Raw genomic sequence first — 13,425 nt, forward strand, 5'->3', positions numbered from 1 at the left:
GGAAGACATGTTTAGCGCTCATCTTTGCCACAAAGAAACTCTGACATTACATGTTATCGTACACAATCCGACTCAGTGCACGAGTTGATCCACTCAAGTACATCATGACAAGGCCAGTCTTGTCGGGAAGACTAGCTAAATGGGCCCTTTTCTTATCAGAATTCAAAATCATTTACATCCCTCAAAAGGTTGTAAAAGGGCAAGTATTAGTCAACTTTCTTGCTGATCATCCTATTTCGGTTGAATGGGAATTGTCTCATGACTTGCCTGACGAAGAGGTATTCTCTGTTGATGTACTTCCAACTTGGAAAATGTTCTTTGATAACGCATCTAGAAAAGATGGAGCGGGGGCAGGTGTAATTTTTATCATCCCACAAAATGAAGTATTGCCATTCTCATTTGCCTTGACGAAACTATGTTTAAACAATATTGCAGAATACCAATCTCTGATCATTGATTTAGAACTCGGGATAAAGATAAAGTTACACAAACTCTATGTGTATGGGGACTCACAACTTGTCATTAACTAACTTTCAATAGAGTATGACGTTTGAAAACATGAGTTGGTACCTTATCACCAATATTCTACACAACTACTAAGTCAGTTTGAAGACGTCATCATCAAGCATACACCAAAAGCAAAAAACAAGCAGGCTGACACTTTAGCTAGTCTTGTTGCAAGTTTAGCTATGTTAAAAGGAGAGACAATAAGTATTCCTATCTGCCATAGGTGGGTACTACCTCCTTTGATAGATGAAAATTACGAGTTGTACGAAGCAAACACCGTTGAAATAGCCGAAGTCAAAGACTGAAAATAGTCATTTATTGACTATCTACAGCATAGGAAGCTACTAGACGACCTAAAATACAAAATCGAAATATGTGGTAGGACACCTCGATTTTTGTATTTCAACGATAAGTTATATCGTCGTTCTTTCAATGACATAATGAAATGTCTCGGAGATGATGAAATCAGAGATGCTTTAGAAGAAGTACACTCTAGAGTGTGCTGTTCACATCAGTGAGGGCCGACACTCCATGATAGTTTGAAGAGGATGGGATTCTACTGGCCTAATATGCTAAAAGATTCCTTAGATTATGCCAAAAGGTGTAAAGCTTGTCAATTTTATGGGGATTACATTCGTCAACCACCAGAGCCATTGCATCCTACAATCGCATCTTGACTGAAAGGGTCATCGATCCGCCGGGTGCGCGGATCCGCTTTTGACCCTTAAGGTTGGGAGTCGCCACCTAGTTATTATGGCTAGGAACCAAACTGACTCTAAAACGGATAAAAAACTAATCTATTACAGAAAAACTGAATCTGGGGATCATATTACGGGGTTGGAAGGTGTTAGGCACCAACCCCGCCCGGCCAACGCCGGTCTCTACTTATCCCAAATATAACTACATCGCTAATAACAAAACCTAGATAAAAATAATAATAAAAATCTTACCTTCGATCCGCAAAGGTTCTATTCCCTCAGATCTGGTGAAAATGCTCCTTGTACCGTACTCCTTACTTCGTTCTGTCTCCGGATCTGATTTTTGATCTCAGAGGCAAGGTATCTCCTTCTTGGATATGGGTGCTTTGAATTTGTTGTGGATTTTGGGGTATTTTTGAAAGGTTTCTGGGTGTTTTTTAGGCTAAAATCGAAGCAGGGATGTTAGGTAAGGAGTTGAGGCTCCAAAATTAAGATTTTGGAGAGGTTGTGGAGGCTTCTTCACCTACTTTTTCTAGGGTTTTTTCTTTGATACGAAAATAGGGTGTGGAGACTCCTATTTATAAAGTTTTTAGAAGCATTAGGGTTTGATTAGGGTTTCTTTTTAGGGTTTCAATTAGGGTTTAGACTTTGGTCTCATGAGATGGACTTAGTCTTTAGGGTTTTGACTTTAGTCTTATGAGATTGACTTGATTAGATTAGGGTTTTGATTTAGGGTTTTGACGTTAGTCTTATGAGATTGACTTGATTAGTTTAGATTAGGGTTTTGATTAGGGTTTTGACTTTAGTCTTATTTGATTGACTTTAATATCTTGACTTTAGTCTTGCTTGATTGACTTTAAATTCTTGGAGAACCCCTCTCTATTATATCTTTAATTCTTTGGACCCCCAAATGGAGGGGTCCTTAAAGAAATATCTTGCGAACCATCAACAATTTTTCTTGAAAGCCTGATTGATCAATTTTTTGGTTTAAATTTTATAATTAATTTTATTAATGTTTCACTTTACATTATTTAATGATTTATTTATTAATTTTGAAAATTTTAATTATTAAAATTGTGAAATTACCATTTTCCCCTCGGAGAGGATTTTTTACGTTTTAAGTCATTTTTCAATGTTCCAGGATGTTTTGGAATCAGTTTTTCGTAAGGAATTCAATGGGAATGTTGGTTTTTGTCATTTATGAAGTTTTTGTATGAAATGATCGTGAACTTTATGAGGGATATTTTCGTAATTTTGTCAAATTTTATGAAAATTGGTGAAGTGGTTTACTTGATTTCAATTTGTTGTTTTATGTGTTTGAGCGGGTTTTCCTAAGTGTAATGCAGGCTCTAAGGTTGTTTTGATGATAGGGGTATTTTGGTAATTTAGTCATTTTTAGTGATTTTTATCGTGAAGCTTCTTTTTAGTTTGCAAGATGATGATTTTTATGTTTCTAGGGTCATATTTTCCTAGTGTAGCGTGGTTTCTAAGTTTTCTCAGTTTGAGATACCTCATCCGGATTTCTAAAACATATCTAGTAAAAAAATAAAACATTGGAATAGACATCCATCAATGGGAATCTTTGCGATCGGGTTGACGACTTGATTAATCAGGCGGATGCAAAAATGGGGTGTCTACAGATGCCCCTCTTTGGCAGAGGGTTGAAGCAAACTAGATAGCAAATCTATTTTGGTAGATAGTGCGATATCCGAATGCCAAAGCTAGTGACAGTTCATTTTGCAGCCTGATTTAGCAATTCGTCGGAGTATTCAGATCCTTGAGCGTAAAACTCTCCCAAAACTAGAAAAATGTCAGGTCTTTGAGCGCGAGCTCTCACTGACAGTGTCAGATCCTTGAATTTTAGAAAATTCTCCTCAACTGATGTAACAACTGTGCAAGTGTGTGGGCTCAAAATCTGAGATAGATTTCAAAGAGTTTGAGTTGGAAATGAGTCAAATATGGGTATGAAGTAAATATAAACTGAGCATAATTCCAAGAAAACCCTTGGCGACATTTGAGCATAATTCCAAGAAAACCCTTGGTGACATTTGAGCATAATTCCGAGAAATCCTCGGCGTTAACTGAGCATAGTTCCGAGAAAACCCTCGGCGGCATCTGAGCATAATTCCAAGAAAACCCATGGCGGCATCTGAGCATAGTTCCAAGAAAACCCTTGGCGGCATTTGAGCATAATTCCGAGAAAACCCTCGGCGGCATCTGAGCATAATTCCGAGAAAACCCTTGGCAGCATCTGAGCATAGTTTCGAGAAAATCCTCGACGGCATCTGAGCATAATTCCACGAAAACCCTTGGCGGCATCTAAGCATAGTTCCTAGAAAACCCTCGACGGCATCTGAGCATAATTTCAAGAAAACCCTTGGCGGCATCTGAGCATAATTCCAAGAAAACCCTTGGCGGCATTTGAGCATAGTTCCGAGAAAGCCCTCGGTGGCATCTGAGCATAATTCCAAGAAAACCCTCGACGGCATCTGAGCATAGTTCCGAGAAAAGCCTCGACGGCATCTGAGCATAGTTCCAAGAAAACCCTCGGCGGCATCTGAGTATAATTCCAAGAAAACCCTTGACGGCATCTGAGCATAGTTCCTAGAAAACCCTCGGCGGCATCTGAGCATAATTCCGAGAAAACCCTCGGCGGCATCTGAGCATAGTTCCCAGAAAATCTTCGGCGGCATCTGAGCATAATTCCAAGAAAACCCTTGGCGGCATCTGAGCATAGTTCCAAGAAAACCCTCGGCGGCATCTGAGCATAATTCCAAGAAAACCCTCGGCGGCATCTGAGCATAGTTCCGAGAAAACCTTCGGCGGCATCTGAGCATAATTCCAAGAAAACCCTTGGCGGCATCTGAGCATAGTTCCGAGAAAACCCTCGGCGGCATCTGAGCATAATTCCAAGAAAACCCTTGGCGGCATCTGATCATAATTCCAAGAAAACCCTTGGCGGTATCTGAGTATAGTTCCTAGAAAACTCTCGGTGGCATCTGAGTATAATTCCAAGAAAACCCTTGGCGGCATCTGAGTATAGTTTCGAGAAAACTCTCGGCGGCATCTGAGCATAGTTCTGAGAAAACCCTCGGCAACATCTGAGCATAGTTCCGAGAAAACCCTCGGCGGCATCTGAGCATAATTGGAAGAAAACCGTTGGCGGCATCTGAGCATAGTTCCGAGAAAACCCTCAGCGGCATCTGGCTGAGTAAAACTGTGAACAAAAAAATAAATTTGGGAGAGAAACGATTGAAAATGAATCTGAAAAAGAGTGGTTGAATCTGGGAATGAATATATTTGGGACAGAATGGATGCCCTATCTCTTATGCGAGATTCAGAATGCATTTGTTTGAACCTCAAGGTTTTATCAAAAAAGTTTTGTGAATTTAAAACCTGAGTTTTTATTTCTTTTGAACCTCAAAGGTTTTTTCGAAAAACTATTATCAAAAGGGTAGCCTTAACTTTGGGGTTCCCATTATCTTTTAGGATTAGCATTGCTCAAGAATAAATTGCCCCTAGTTTGACAATAAACATGGCATTGGACACATCATGCAAAAATTAAAAAAATGCCCCTAGTATAAAGGGGAAAAGCTACATATTTAGAGGAAAAAGAAAATGCCCGTTGTACGAAGGTTTGAAATATTTGATTACCACAAGCGCAATAAAGATCCAATTTTTAATTTTGATTGATTTTATTGAAAATTTTGAGTCAGGCTCAAGAGAACAAAATATTTCCTTTTGAGACTCATCATAGAATTCATCCTTCTCTCCCTTGGTTCACTTGGGGAAGTAAGAATTTTCAGATCAATCGTAGACAAGATACTTGTGGCTTCCGAGTCTATGTCTAGTTTAAGCTAAGTATTGACCTTGATTATTCGGACTTCTGATGTTTCAGCTCGGGCCGCTTTCAGCTTGGGATTTTCTTCTGTTTTTCTTTATTGCTCTAACTTTTGCCTAGATCACCTTTTCAGATTTTCAATCTAGCGAGCTTGCTCTAGCTTTTGTCTAGATTGCCTTTTCAGGTTTTCGATCTAGCGAGCTCTTTCTTTTTTCTTTGCTCTGATTGTTGCCAAAGTTGTCCTTTCAGATTTTCAACCTTGCGAGCTTGCCTTAATTTTTGCCTAAGTTGCCATTTCCGGGTTTTCAACTTAGCAGGTTTCTTCATTTTTTTTTTTTAATCTTTTTCTTCTCCTCTGAAGTTCTAGAATTACTGTCTGATCATGCTTCGCTACCCTCCTTGACTTTTTCACACGGTAGTTAGAAGGACTTTTATAGGTAGGCTTGGGACTAGGCATAAAAAGAAAGGAATTTTGAGGCTCAAAAATCCAAATGCCCCTTGTGTGGCATTTCATCTTGAATTATTTTATTTTTCCTTGAATTTTCTTCCCCACTTTAACAATTTTTCTTTTGAATTTTTTTTCTTTTTAGATTTTTTCTTTGTCGGATAATTTATTTTTATTTTTTTTTATGTAGTCGGGCATGAAGTAACTTCTCAAGTTGCCTAGGTACCCCAAATTTTTGGGATCAGACCAAAACGTAGTTCGGATTTTCCCTCCCCTAGGTTAGGTGATCGGGTAGAGAAAGAAAAATGTATCATTTTTTTTTTAAAATGCTGCAAATGGCTGAGAAAAGAGATAATGAACTGGGTAGTAAGAAAATTGATTCGGCCAAAGATGGCCTCCTTAAATGTCGTACCATTTGATCCGGTCAAGGTTGGTTAACTCTGGTAGTTCACTTCCATCATGATTTTGAAGTCTGACGACTTTTCCAGACAGTATTTCCTTAATGAATGAATTTCTCCAATTGGGTTTAGACTTTCTCCTATAGTCGAGGAGGAGTGTTCAATTTTCTTTGAAGTCTGATAGTTAAATCCTTGACTTGTAAATGTTGAGCTTTGACCTTTTTGTTAAATGCACGGGTGACTCTTCTTAGATAAGCTTGCACATGGTACAGGGCTTTAACTCGTTTTCTTCGATCAAGTTTATTCTTCATACTGCTGATGAACCCAATCTGTTTCTAACAAATTATTTTCCATAAGACCTTGAGAGACGAAATTTCCATTTCAACTGTCAAAACTACTTCCATGCCATACACTAAGGAGTAAAGAGTACTCCAGTAGAGGATCGAATTGAAGTTCGATATGTCCATAGCGTGAATGATAATTTTTTTCTACCAAATCCGATGTATTGACACATTTTCCTGATGATAGTTGTGGGGGGAAATTCTTGAGCACGGACACGTGGCTCGATCAGGGGCCAAGATTAATGATTAGAGGTCGTGGCTCGGTTTATCAATCCCGACGAATGCATGTATTCGAAGATCGGAACTGTGCCATCAGCTCGTAGGTCGGTCTGACGGGTCTGACAGATGAGCCTGCAATAGACAGCCAGTTCTAACCACCCACGTCATGTCAGACCAAATCTGACTTTCTCAGAAGCGATAGGGCAGTTGCAACAACTCCTGCAGCTGACATGTCAGGGAGTAGCTAACTACCCCAAGTCACCTCAAGGGGTGGCACAGAAAACGAACAAGTCGAAACCCTATATAAGGAAGAAGGATTATGAGTAAAAGAGGTTCGAATTCTTCTTCTCTAAGCACATTACACTGATCAATTTGGCTAACTTGATCGTCGGAGTGGGCTGTTTTGCAGGTCCCCCCGAGCTTAAAGAGAAGGAAAGTGTAGTGCCATTTCGTGCATCTACAATTTGGCGCCGTCCGTGGGAAACTTACAAGGAGAAAAACGACCAATATGGGAAGAGCTAGAGGCGAAAATCGTGGAGAGCCATCAAATCCACTACCAGCAGACTCGCCCCCAAACGCGCCGGATCCAATGCTAGCAATGTACAATTTACTCACAGAGATGAGAGAGGAAATGCGCAGGGGATTGGAGAAACAAAATGATGAGATAGTGAAAATAAGAAAGGAAAACGAAGAGCTCAGGCAAAGGTTAGGCGAGCGTGCGGAGACCGAGGAAGGCCCAGGGGCAGAGCAGAGTAGCGACCATCCTGTTCGAGCGGCAAGAACGGAGGTGGATTGGACTGAAGATTCAGCAGCAGTAAAAACGCAGCAGGGAAGCTCCGAAGTTAAAGAAACCATGACGAGGAAGGAAGTGGAGGAGATGCTCAAGAGGAGGGATGAGGAATTCGCGCGAGGAAAGGATCCCGCGCAAAAGGTACGGAACGCAATTCGGGAACTCAAAGGGACACCATTCTCGCAGGCGATAATGAAGTCAGAACCACCCAGGTCGTTCCACATGCCAAAGTTTGAAACTTACGACGGGACGCGAGATCCCATGGACCATATACTGCACTACAGAAGTCAAATGGTGCTGTACCAAAATGATGATCCGTTGCTCTGCAAGCTGTTTCCGTCAACCTTGAGGCTCGGGGCCATGATGTGGTTCCAGGCCTTACCAGCCGGGTCCATTACGAACTTTTCCGAGCTGGAAGAAACGTTCGTTGGGCAGTTCGTGCACCTGCGAAGGAAGAAGGTCGGAGTTAACACTCTATTTAACCTTCGACAGGAGCCCGGGGAGAGTATTAGGTCGTTCATAACCCGTTTTCGAACGAGAGCCCTGGACGTAGAGGGCATGGACGAGGCCACAGCATGCGCGGCTTGCATCGCTGCGGTGATCCCGGGAACACGGTTGCATGAGTCCTTGATCAAATCTGATCCTACCCGTTTAGAAGATTTGTATGCGAAGGTGGAAAAGTACATCCTGGTGGAGGAATCTGTGAAGGGCAGAAGAAGAAGCACCCAGACAGTGGCTAACAGCGAAGGAGGAGTAGGCGCTTCAAAGGTACCGACCCACCCCGGAGTGGAAGGAAGTAAGAAAAGGCGGAGAGATTCGAACGAGCAGTCATGGTGGAAAAGAGGCCGGGTGTATACCCCGCTCAACGAAAAACTATCCGTGATACTGAGGCACATAAGGGGGGAGCCCGATTTCGTTCAGCCGCCACGGGGGTATAAGGGGAAACCCGAGAAACCATTCTGCGAGTATCATGAGGCTGAGGATCACCCTACTGAGGACTGCTACAGGCTGCGCCATATCATCCAGGATATGATCGATGCAGGGAAGCTCAAAGGTTATGTTTCCTGCGGGAGGAAGGAGAAGTGGGGAGACACCGAGAGAGCTGAGCGAAAGCCCGAGCAAAGAAGGCCAGCTAAAGGAGGGCGTCGAGAGACAGAAGAGCGCAGGATAATTCATACCATCACAGGATTATTAGGGGCCGATACCGTCTAGGCGCAATTCGGGAGAGGTAAAAAAGATCCGACATATGGTCGGGGTTAACAGTGTGGCGTCAGGAGTACGGGTAGTTGGAACGACAAACCACGGAGCAGATCCCCGGGCAATCGTATTCACAGAGAATGACCTAAGGGGGACGGCAGGGCCCCATCAGGACGCGTTAGTAATCGCGCTTCCAGTGGGAAACGTCGAGCTCCGAAGAATACTCGTGGATTCGGGGAGCGCGGTGGACATTCTCTTCCTAAGCGCGGCTAAGAGAATGGGGGTTTCAGGAAGTTTGGAGCCAACGCCGACCCTCGTCTATGGGTTCAACGGTGCCGCTAGCAGCTCGGTGGGAGAAATCACACTCCCGATTTCAGCAGGATCTAAAGTGGTAATGACAAGATTTGTGGTAATAGATGCAGACTCGGCTTATAACGCGATCTTGGGCCGGAGATGGATACACGAGATGAAAGCAGTCCCGTCAACCTATCATCAAGTTATTCGTTTCCCGGGTAAGGAAGGAATAATGGAAATCAGGGGAGATCAGGAGATGGCGCAGAGGTGTTTTCACCTGGCTTTGAAGCAAGACCGAGGCCCCGAGGCCGTCCCACCGAAGAAGAGAAAGGTAACTCCAACTGTTAATGAATCTTCGTAGCAATTACAGAAGCAGCCGCTGCGCGAGCAGCGAGTAACAGTTGAGGAAGTCGAAGCCGTGGATCTCGGGGGCGATGGAGGACAGATAGTTAGTGTTGGTACCACGATGTTGCAGGAGGAGAGGGCAGCACTACTCCAACTCCTGAGGGCAAACAAGGATGTATTCGCATGGTCATTGGAGGACATGCCTGGGATAGACCCGTCGGTGGCGTGCCATAGATTAAATGTTGATGAAAGCTTCCGACCTATTAGGCAGAAGCCACGGAGGCTGTCGCCGCGCCTCAGGCAGGGGGTGAATGAGGAAATCGAAAAGCTTTTGAAGGCCGGGTTTATCAGGGAAGTAGAGTACCCAGAATGGATAGCGAACATAGTAGCAGTGCCGAAGAAGGATGGAAGGGTGAGAGTGTGCATCGACTTCACGAACCTGAATAAGGCGTGCCCAAAGGATAGCTTCCCGCTGCCAAGGATTGATAGGTTGGTCGATGCCACTGCTGGACATGAGAGAATGTCGTTTATGGACGGATATTCGGGGTATAACCAGATCCCCCTAGCAGTGGAAGACCAGGAACGGACATCATTCATTACCGAGCAAGGGCTGTTCTGTTTTAAAGTTATGCCGTTCGGTTTGAGAAATGCCGGGGCAACCTACCAAAGACTCGTGACAAAAATGTTCGAAGGATTGATCGGGAAGATTGTGGAGGTATATATCGACGATCTGTTGGTAAAAAGCAAGAGAGCGGGAGACCATCTGGCAGACCTTAAGCAACATTTGATCGGCTGAGGAGTTTCAAGATGAAGTTGAATCCGAAGAAGTGTGTCTTCGCCGTTTCCTCTGGGAAATTCCTCGGGCACGTTATCACCAGGAGAGGGATCGAGGCAAACCCAGACCAGATCCGGGCGTTGGTAGAGATGCCGAGCCCCGCTAACCAAAAGCAGGTGCAGAAGTTGGCAGGGAGAATAGCTGCGCTAAACAGGTTTATCTCCCGGGTATCCGATCGATGCCGCCCGCTCTTCGCGTTATTGCAGAAGGAGAAGAATTTTGCATGGAGTACGGAGTGCGAGGTAGCCTTTAGCGACCTAAAGAGGTATTTGGGGCAGCCACCGATCCTTAGCTCTCCGGAAGAAGGAGAGGAGCTGGGGATTTATTTGGCGACCAGTCCATCATCGGTAAGCTCCGTTCTCTTTAAAGTTGAAATGGGACGGGAATATCCCATTTATTACGTTAGCAAAACGTTGGGCGTATCGGAGGTTAAGTACACCAGGACGGAGAAGGTGGGATTGTCGCTCGTTTACTCGGCGCACAAGCTCAGGCCCTACTTCCTTTCCCACCGCATACGGGTTGTGACGGACACCCCGCTGAAAGAGATGATGCACAGATCCGAAAAGTCAAGGAGGATGGCGAGGTGGGCTGTAATCCTCGGAGAGTACGACTTACAGTTTGAATCCCGGACAGCGATAAAGGGGCAGGTGTTGGCAGATTTCCTTGCGGACTTCCCGGTTGAGGATCCGAACTGGGTAGAATTGGAAAATGAAGACGAAGGGGCAGAAGAAGTGGAGCTATGGGACAAGCAGGCAGGATGGAGAATTTTTGTCGATGGATCGTCAAACTACTCAGGCTCGGGGGTGGGAATAGTAATTGTAACACCGAGCAATGATAGATTGGAAAAGGTCATCAAACTCGGGTATGGGGCATCAAATAACGAAGCAGAGTACGAGGCAGTCATCCACGGGCTAAGAATGGCGAGCGAGTTGAAAATCGGCCGGGTAAAACTATGACCGACTCCCAACTTATAGCCAACCAATGCAATGGGAAATTTGAAGCGAAGGATGAACGCATGGCGAGATACCTGATCTCAGTTAAACGAGAGATTGAGAAGTTCGACCGAGTGGAGATATGCCAGATTCCCAGGGATGAGAACAGGCATGCAGATTCATTGGCATACATTGCCTCAATGCTAGGGGAGACGGAGGGACGGTCTTTACCTGTGGAATACCTGCCTAAAGCAAGTATCGAACATGTGGAAAGGGAGTGCGCGCAGATCGATAGAACGACGGGATGGATAGAAAAATTCACTCAGTATCTGCGCTCAGAGGTTCTGCCAGCAGACAAGGGAGAGGCCAGAAAGTTGCTTCGGCAGGTCGGCAAATACACTCTCGTTGGGGAGGAGCTGTATAGAATGTCTTTCGGGGGACCACTTCTTAAGTGCCTTTCTAAAGAAGAGTCCGAGCTCATAATGGCGGAAATCCACGAGGGAATCTGCGGCAATCATTCGGGAGGACGGTCACTCGCCAATAAGGTTATCAGTCAGGGCTATTTCTGGCCGAGGATGCAGGAAGACTGTAAGAAGTATGTAAAGACCTGTGATCAATGCCAAAAACATGCCCCCATGCATCTGCAGCCAGCCAGTGAACTCCACCCTATGAAATCACCCTGGCCGTTCTCGATATGGGGAATGGACATTGTGGGACCTCTGCCTCGGGGAAAGGGGGGCAAGCTATTCATCCTAGTAGCCACGGATTACTTTACTAAGTGGGTGGAAGCTGTTCCCCTTACACGGATTCGGGAGGAAGAAGTTATCAAATTCACGTGGGAGCATATCATAACGCGGTTCGGGATCCCTTATGCACTAATCTCGGACAATGGAACTCAGTTCAAGGGCAACCGCGTGCAATCGTACTTCAAGGAATACGGAATCCGTTCTCTGCAATCATCGCCAAGATATCCACAGGAAATGGCCAAGCTGAAGCATCAAACAAAACAATCCTCGCAAACTTGAAGAAGAAGCTGGAGGAACACAAGGGAAGATGGGTAGACGAGCTACACAGCGTCTTATGGGCATACGGACCACGGCAAGAAGGGCGACAGGTTTCACTCCGTTCGCACTAGCCTATGGAACAGAAGCTGTCATTCCCACCGAGATACAGATTCCTACAACAAGGACGCTGGTGGCCGAGACAGAATTCAACGACGAAATGGTGGCTCGGAATTTGGACTGGTTGGATGAGACGCGGGAAAGGGTCATAGAGAGGTTGGCACGGTACCAACAGGTGTTGAAGAGATCTTATGACCGGAAGATACGTTGCAGGGAGTTCAAAGTCGGAGATATGGTGTTACGAAAGGTATTTTCTAATACCAAGGAAATTAATAGTGGGAAGCTCGGCTGCAACTGGGAAGGACCGTATATTGTGCGAAAGGTCGGGGAAAATGGCGCTTACTACTTGGAGACTCCGACCGGTGATGAAATTCAATCACCATGGAATGTATTCAATTTAAAGAAATACTATCAATAAAGTCATCTTTGCCCAACAGCCCTGCTATCTAAGGAAAAGCCTCGGCCCCTCCATAGGAGCCGAGCCCAACTGAGGAGTTGGTTTGGAGGAAAGCCTTGGTCCCACCACAGGGACCAAGCCCAACTGGGGAGTTGGTCTAAGGAAAAGCCTCGGCCCCTCCATAGGAGCCGAGCCCAACTGAGGAGTTGGTTCGGAGGAAAGCCTTGGTCCCACCACGGGGACCAAGCCCAACTGGGGAGTTGGTCTAAGGAAAAGCCTCGGCCCCTCCATAGGAGCCGAGCCCAACTGAGGAGTTGGTTCGGAGGAAAGCCTTGGTCCCACCACGGGGACCAAGCCCAACTGGGGAGTTGGTCTAAGGAAAAGCCTCGGCCCCTCCATAGGAGCCGAGCCCAACTGAGGAGTTGGTTCGGAGGAAAGCCTTGGTCCCAACAGGGACCAAGCCAACTGGGGAGTTGGTCTAAGGAAAAGCCTCGGCCCCTCCATAGGAGCCGAGCCCAACTGAGGAGTTGGTTCGGAGGAAAGCCTTGGTCCCACCGGGGACCAAGCCCAACTGGGGAGTTGGTCTAAGGAAAAGCCTCGGCTCCTCCATAGGAGCCGAGCCCAACTGGGGAGTCGGTTTGAAGGAAAAGCTTTAGCTCCTATACGGGAGCCAAGATAAACTATGGAGTCTAGTTCGGAATCGGAGCTCCGGTTCTTTGCTAGCATCAAATCCATGGAAAAATCCTATGATCGAACCTAAGGAGCTAGGTATAGGTAATTATTTCACTTGTTCTTAAGCAATAGACCTCAATATGATAAACAAAAAAAAAGAATGCAGAACAGCAAAGGACACAAAAATTTCAGAAAAATATCTATTTATATACTTTCGTTGATTACATATGGGATTACAAAAATGGGTCACAAAAAGGGGAGAAAGTAAAATCTATACATCTGCTTCGACAGTAGCCACGGCGTCATCGGGGGCCTGATCTTCAGCTGGGGCAGTTGGTGCAGCTGGGGCTTCAAGACTCGGCTCGGGAGGAGCAGTTTGTGTGGCTTCTGGGA

At 45.2% G+C, this 13,425-nt stretch overlaps 2 protein-coding genes across 2 annotated transcripts; both read left to right on the plus strand.

Annotated features, from left to right (window-relative positions):
* The first annotated feature begins 8,485 nt into the window (after window positions 1–8,485).
* LOC147388983 (uncharacterized) lies at window positions 8,486–9,871 on the plus strand. Its single transcript, XM_086419699.1, has 2 exons — window positions 8,486–9,061; window positions 9,107–9,871. The coding sequence occupies exons 1-2, from the start codon at window positions 8,486–8,488 to the stop codon at window positions 9,869–9,871; spliced, it is 1,341 nt and encodes a 446-aa protein (XP_086275825.1).
* Window positions 9,872–11,895: 2,024 nt separating this feature from the next.
* Window positions 11,896–12,381, plus strand: LOC147388984 (uncharacterized). The gene has a single exon (XM_086419700.1). The coding sequence runs from the start codon at window positions 11,896–11,898 to the stop codon at window positions 12,379–12,381; it is 486 nt and encodes a 161-aa protein (XP_086275826.1).
* The last annotated feature ends 1,044 nt before the right edge of the window (window positions 12,382–13,425 follow it).

Source organism: Akebia trifoliata, chromosome 12 (assembly GCF_017979445.1).
Source record: "Akebia trifoliata isolate Shusen 1 chromosome 12, ASM1797944v1, whole genome shotgun sequence".
Taxonomy (NCBI): Eukaryota; Viridiplantae; Streptophyta; class Magnoliopsida; order Ranunculales; family Lardizabalaceae; genus Akebia; species Akebia trifoliata.

Bases quoted from the DNA above. Each gene is read 5' to 3' on its own strand.
- LOC147388983 (XM_086419699.1), top strand. From the start codon at position 8,486: ATGGTCGGGGTTAACAGTGTGGCGTCAGGAGTACGGGTAGTTGGAACG. The intron at 9,062-9,106 runs GTAACTCCAACT...TTACAGAAGCAG, and splicing joins TCCCACCGAAGAAGAGAAAG to CCGCTGCGCGAGCAGCGAGT.
- LOC147388984 (XM_086419700.1), top strand. From the start codon at position 11,896: ATGGGTAGACGAGCTACACAGCGTCTTATGGGCATACGGACCACGGCA.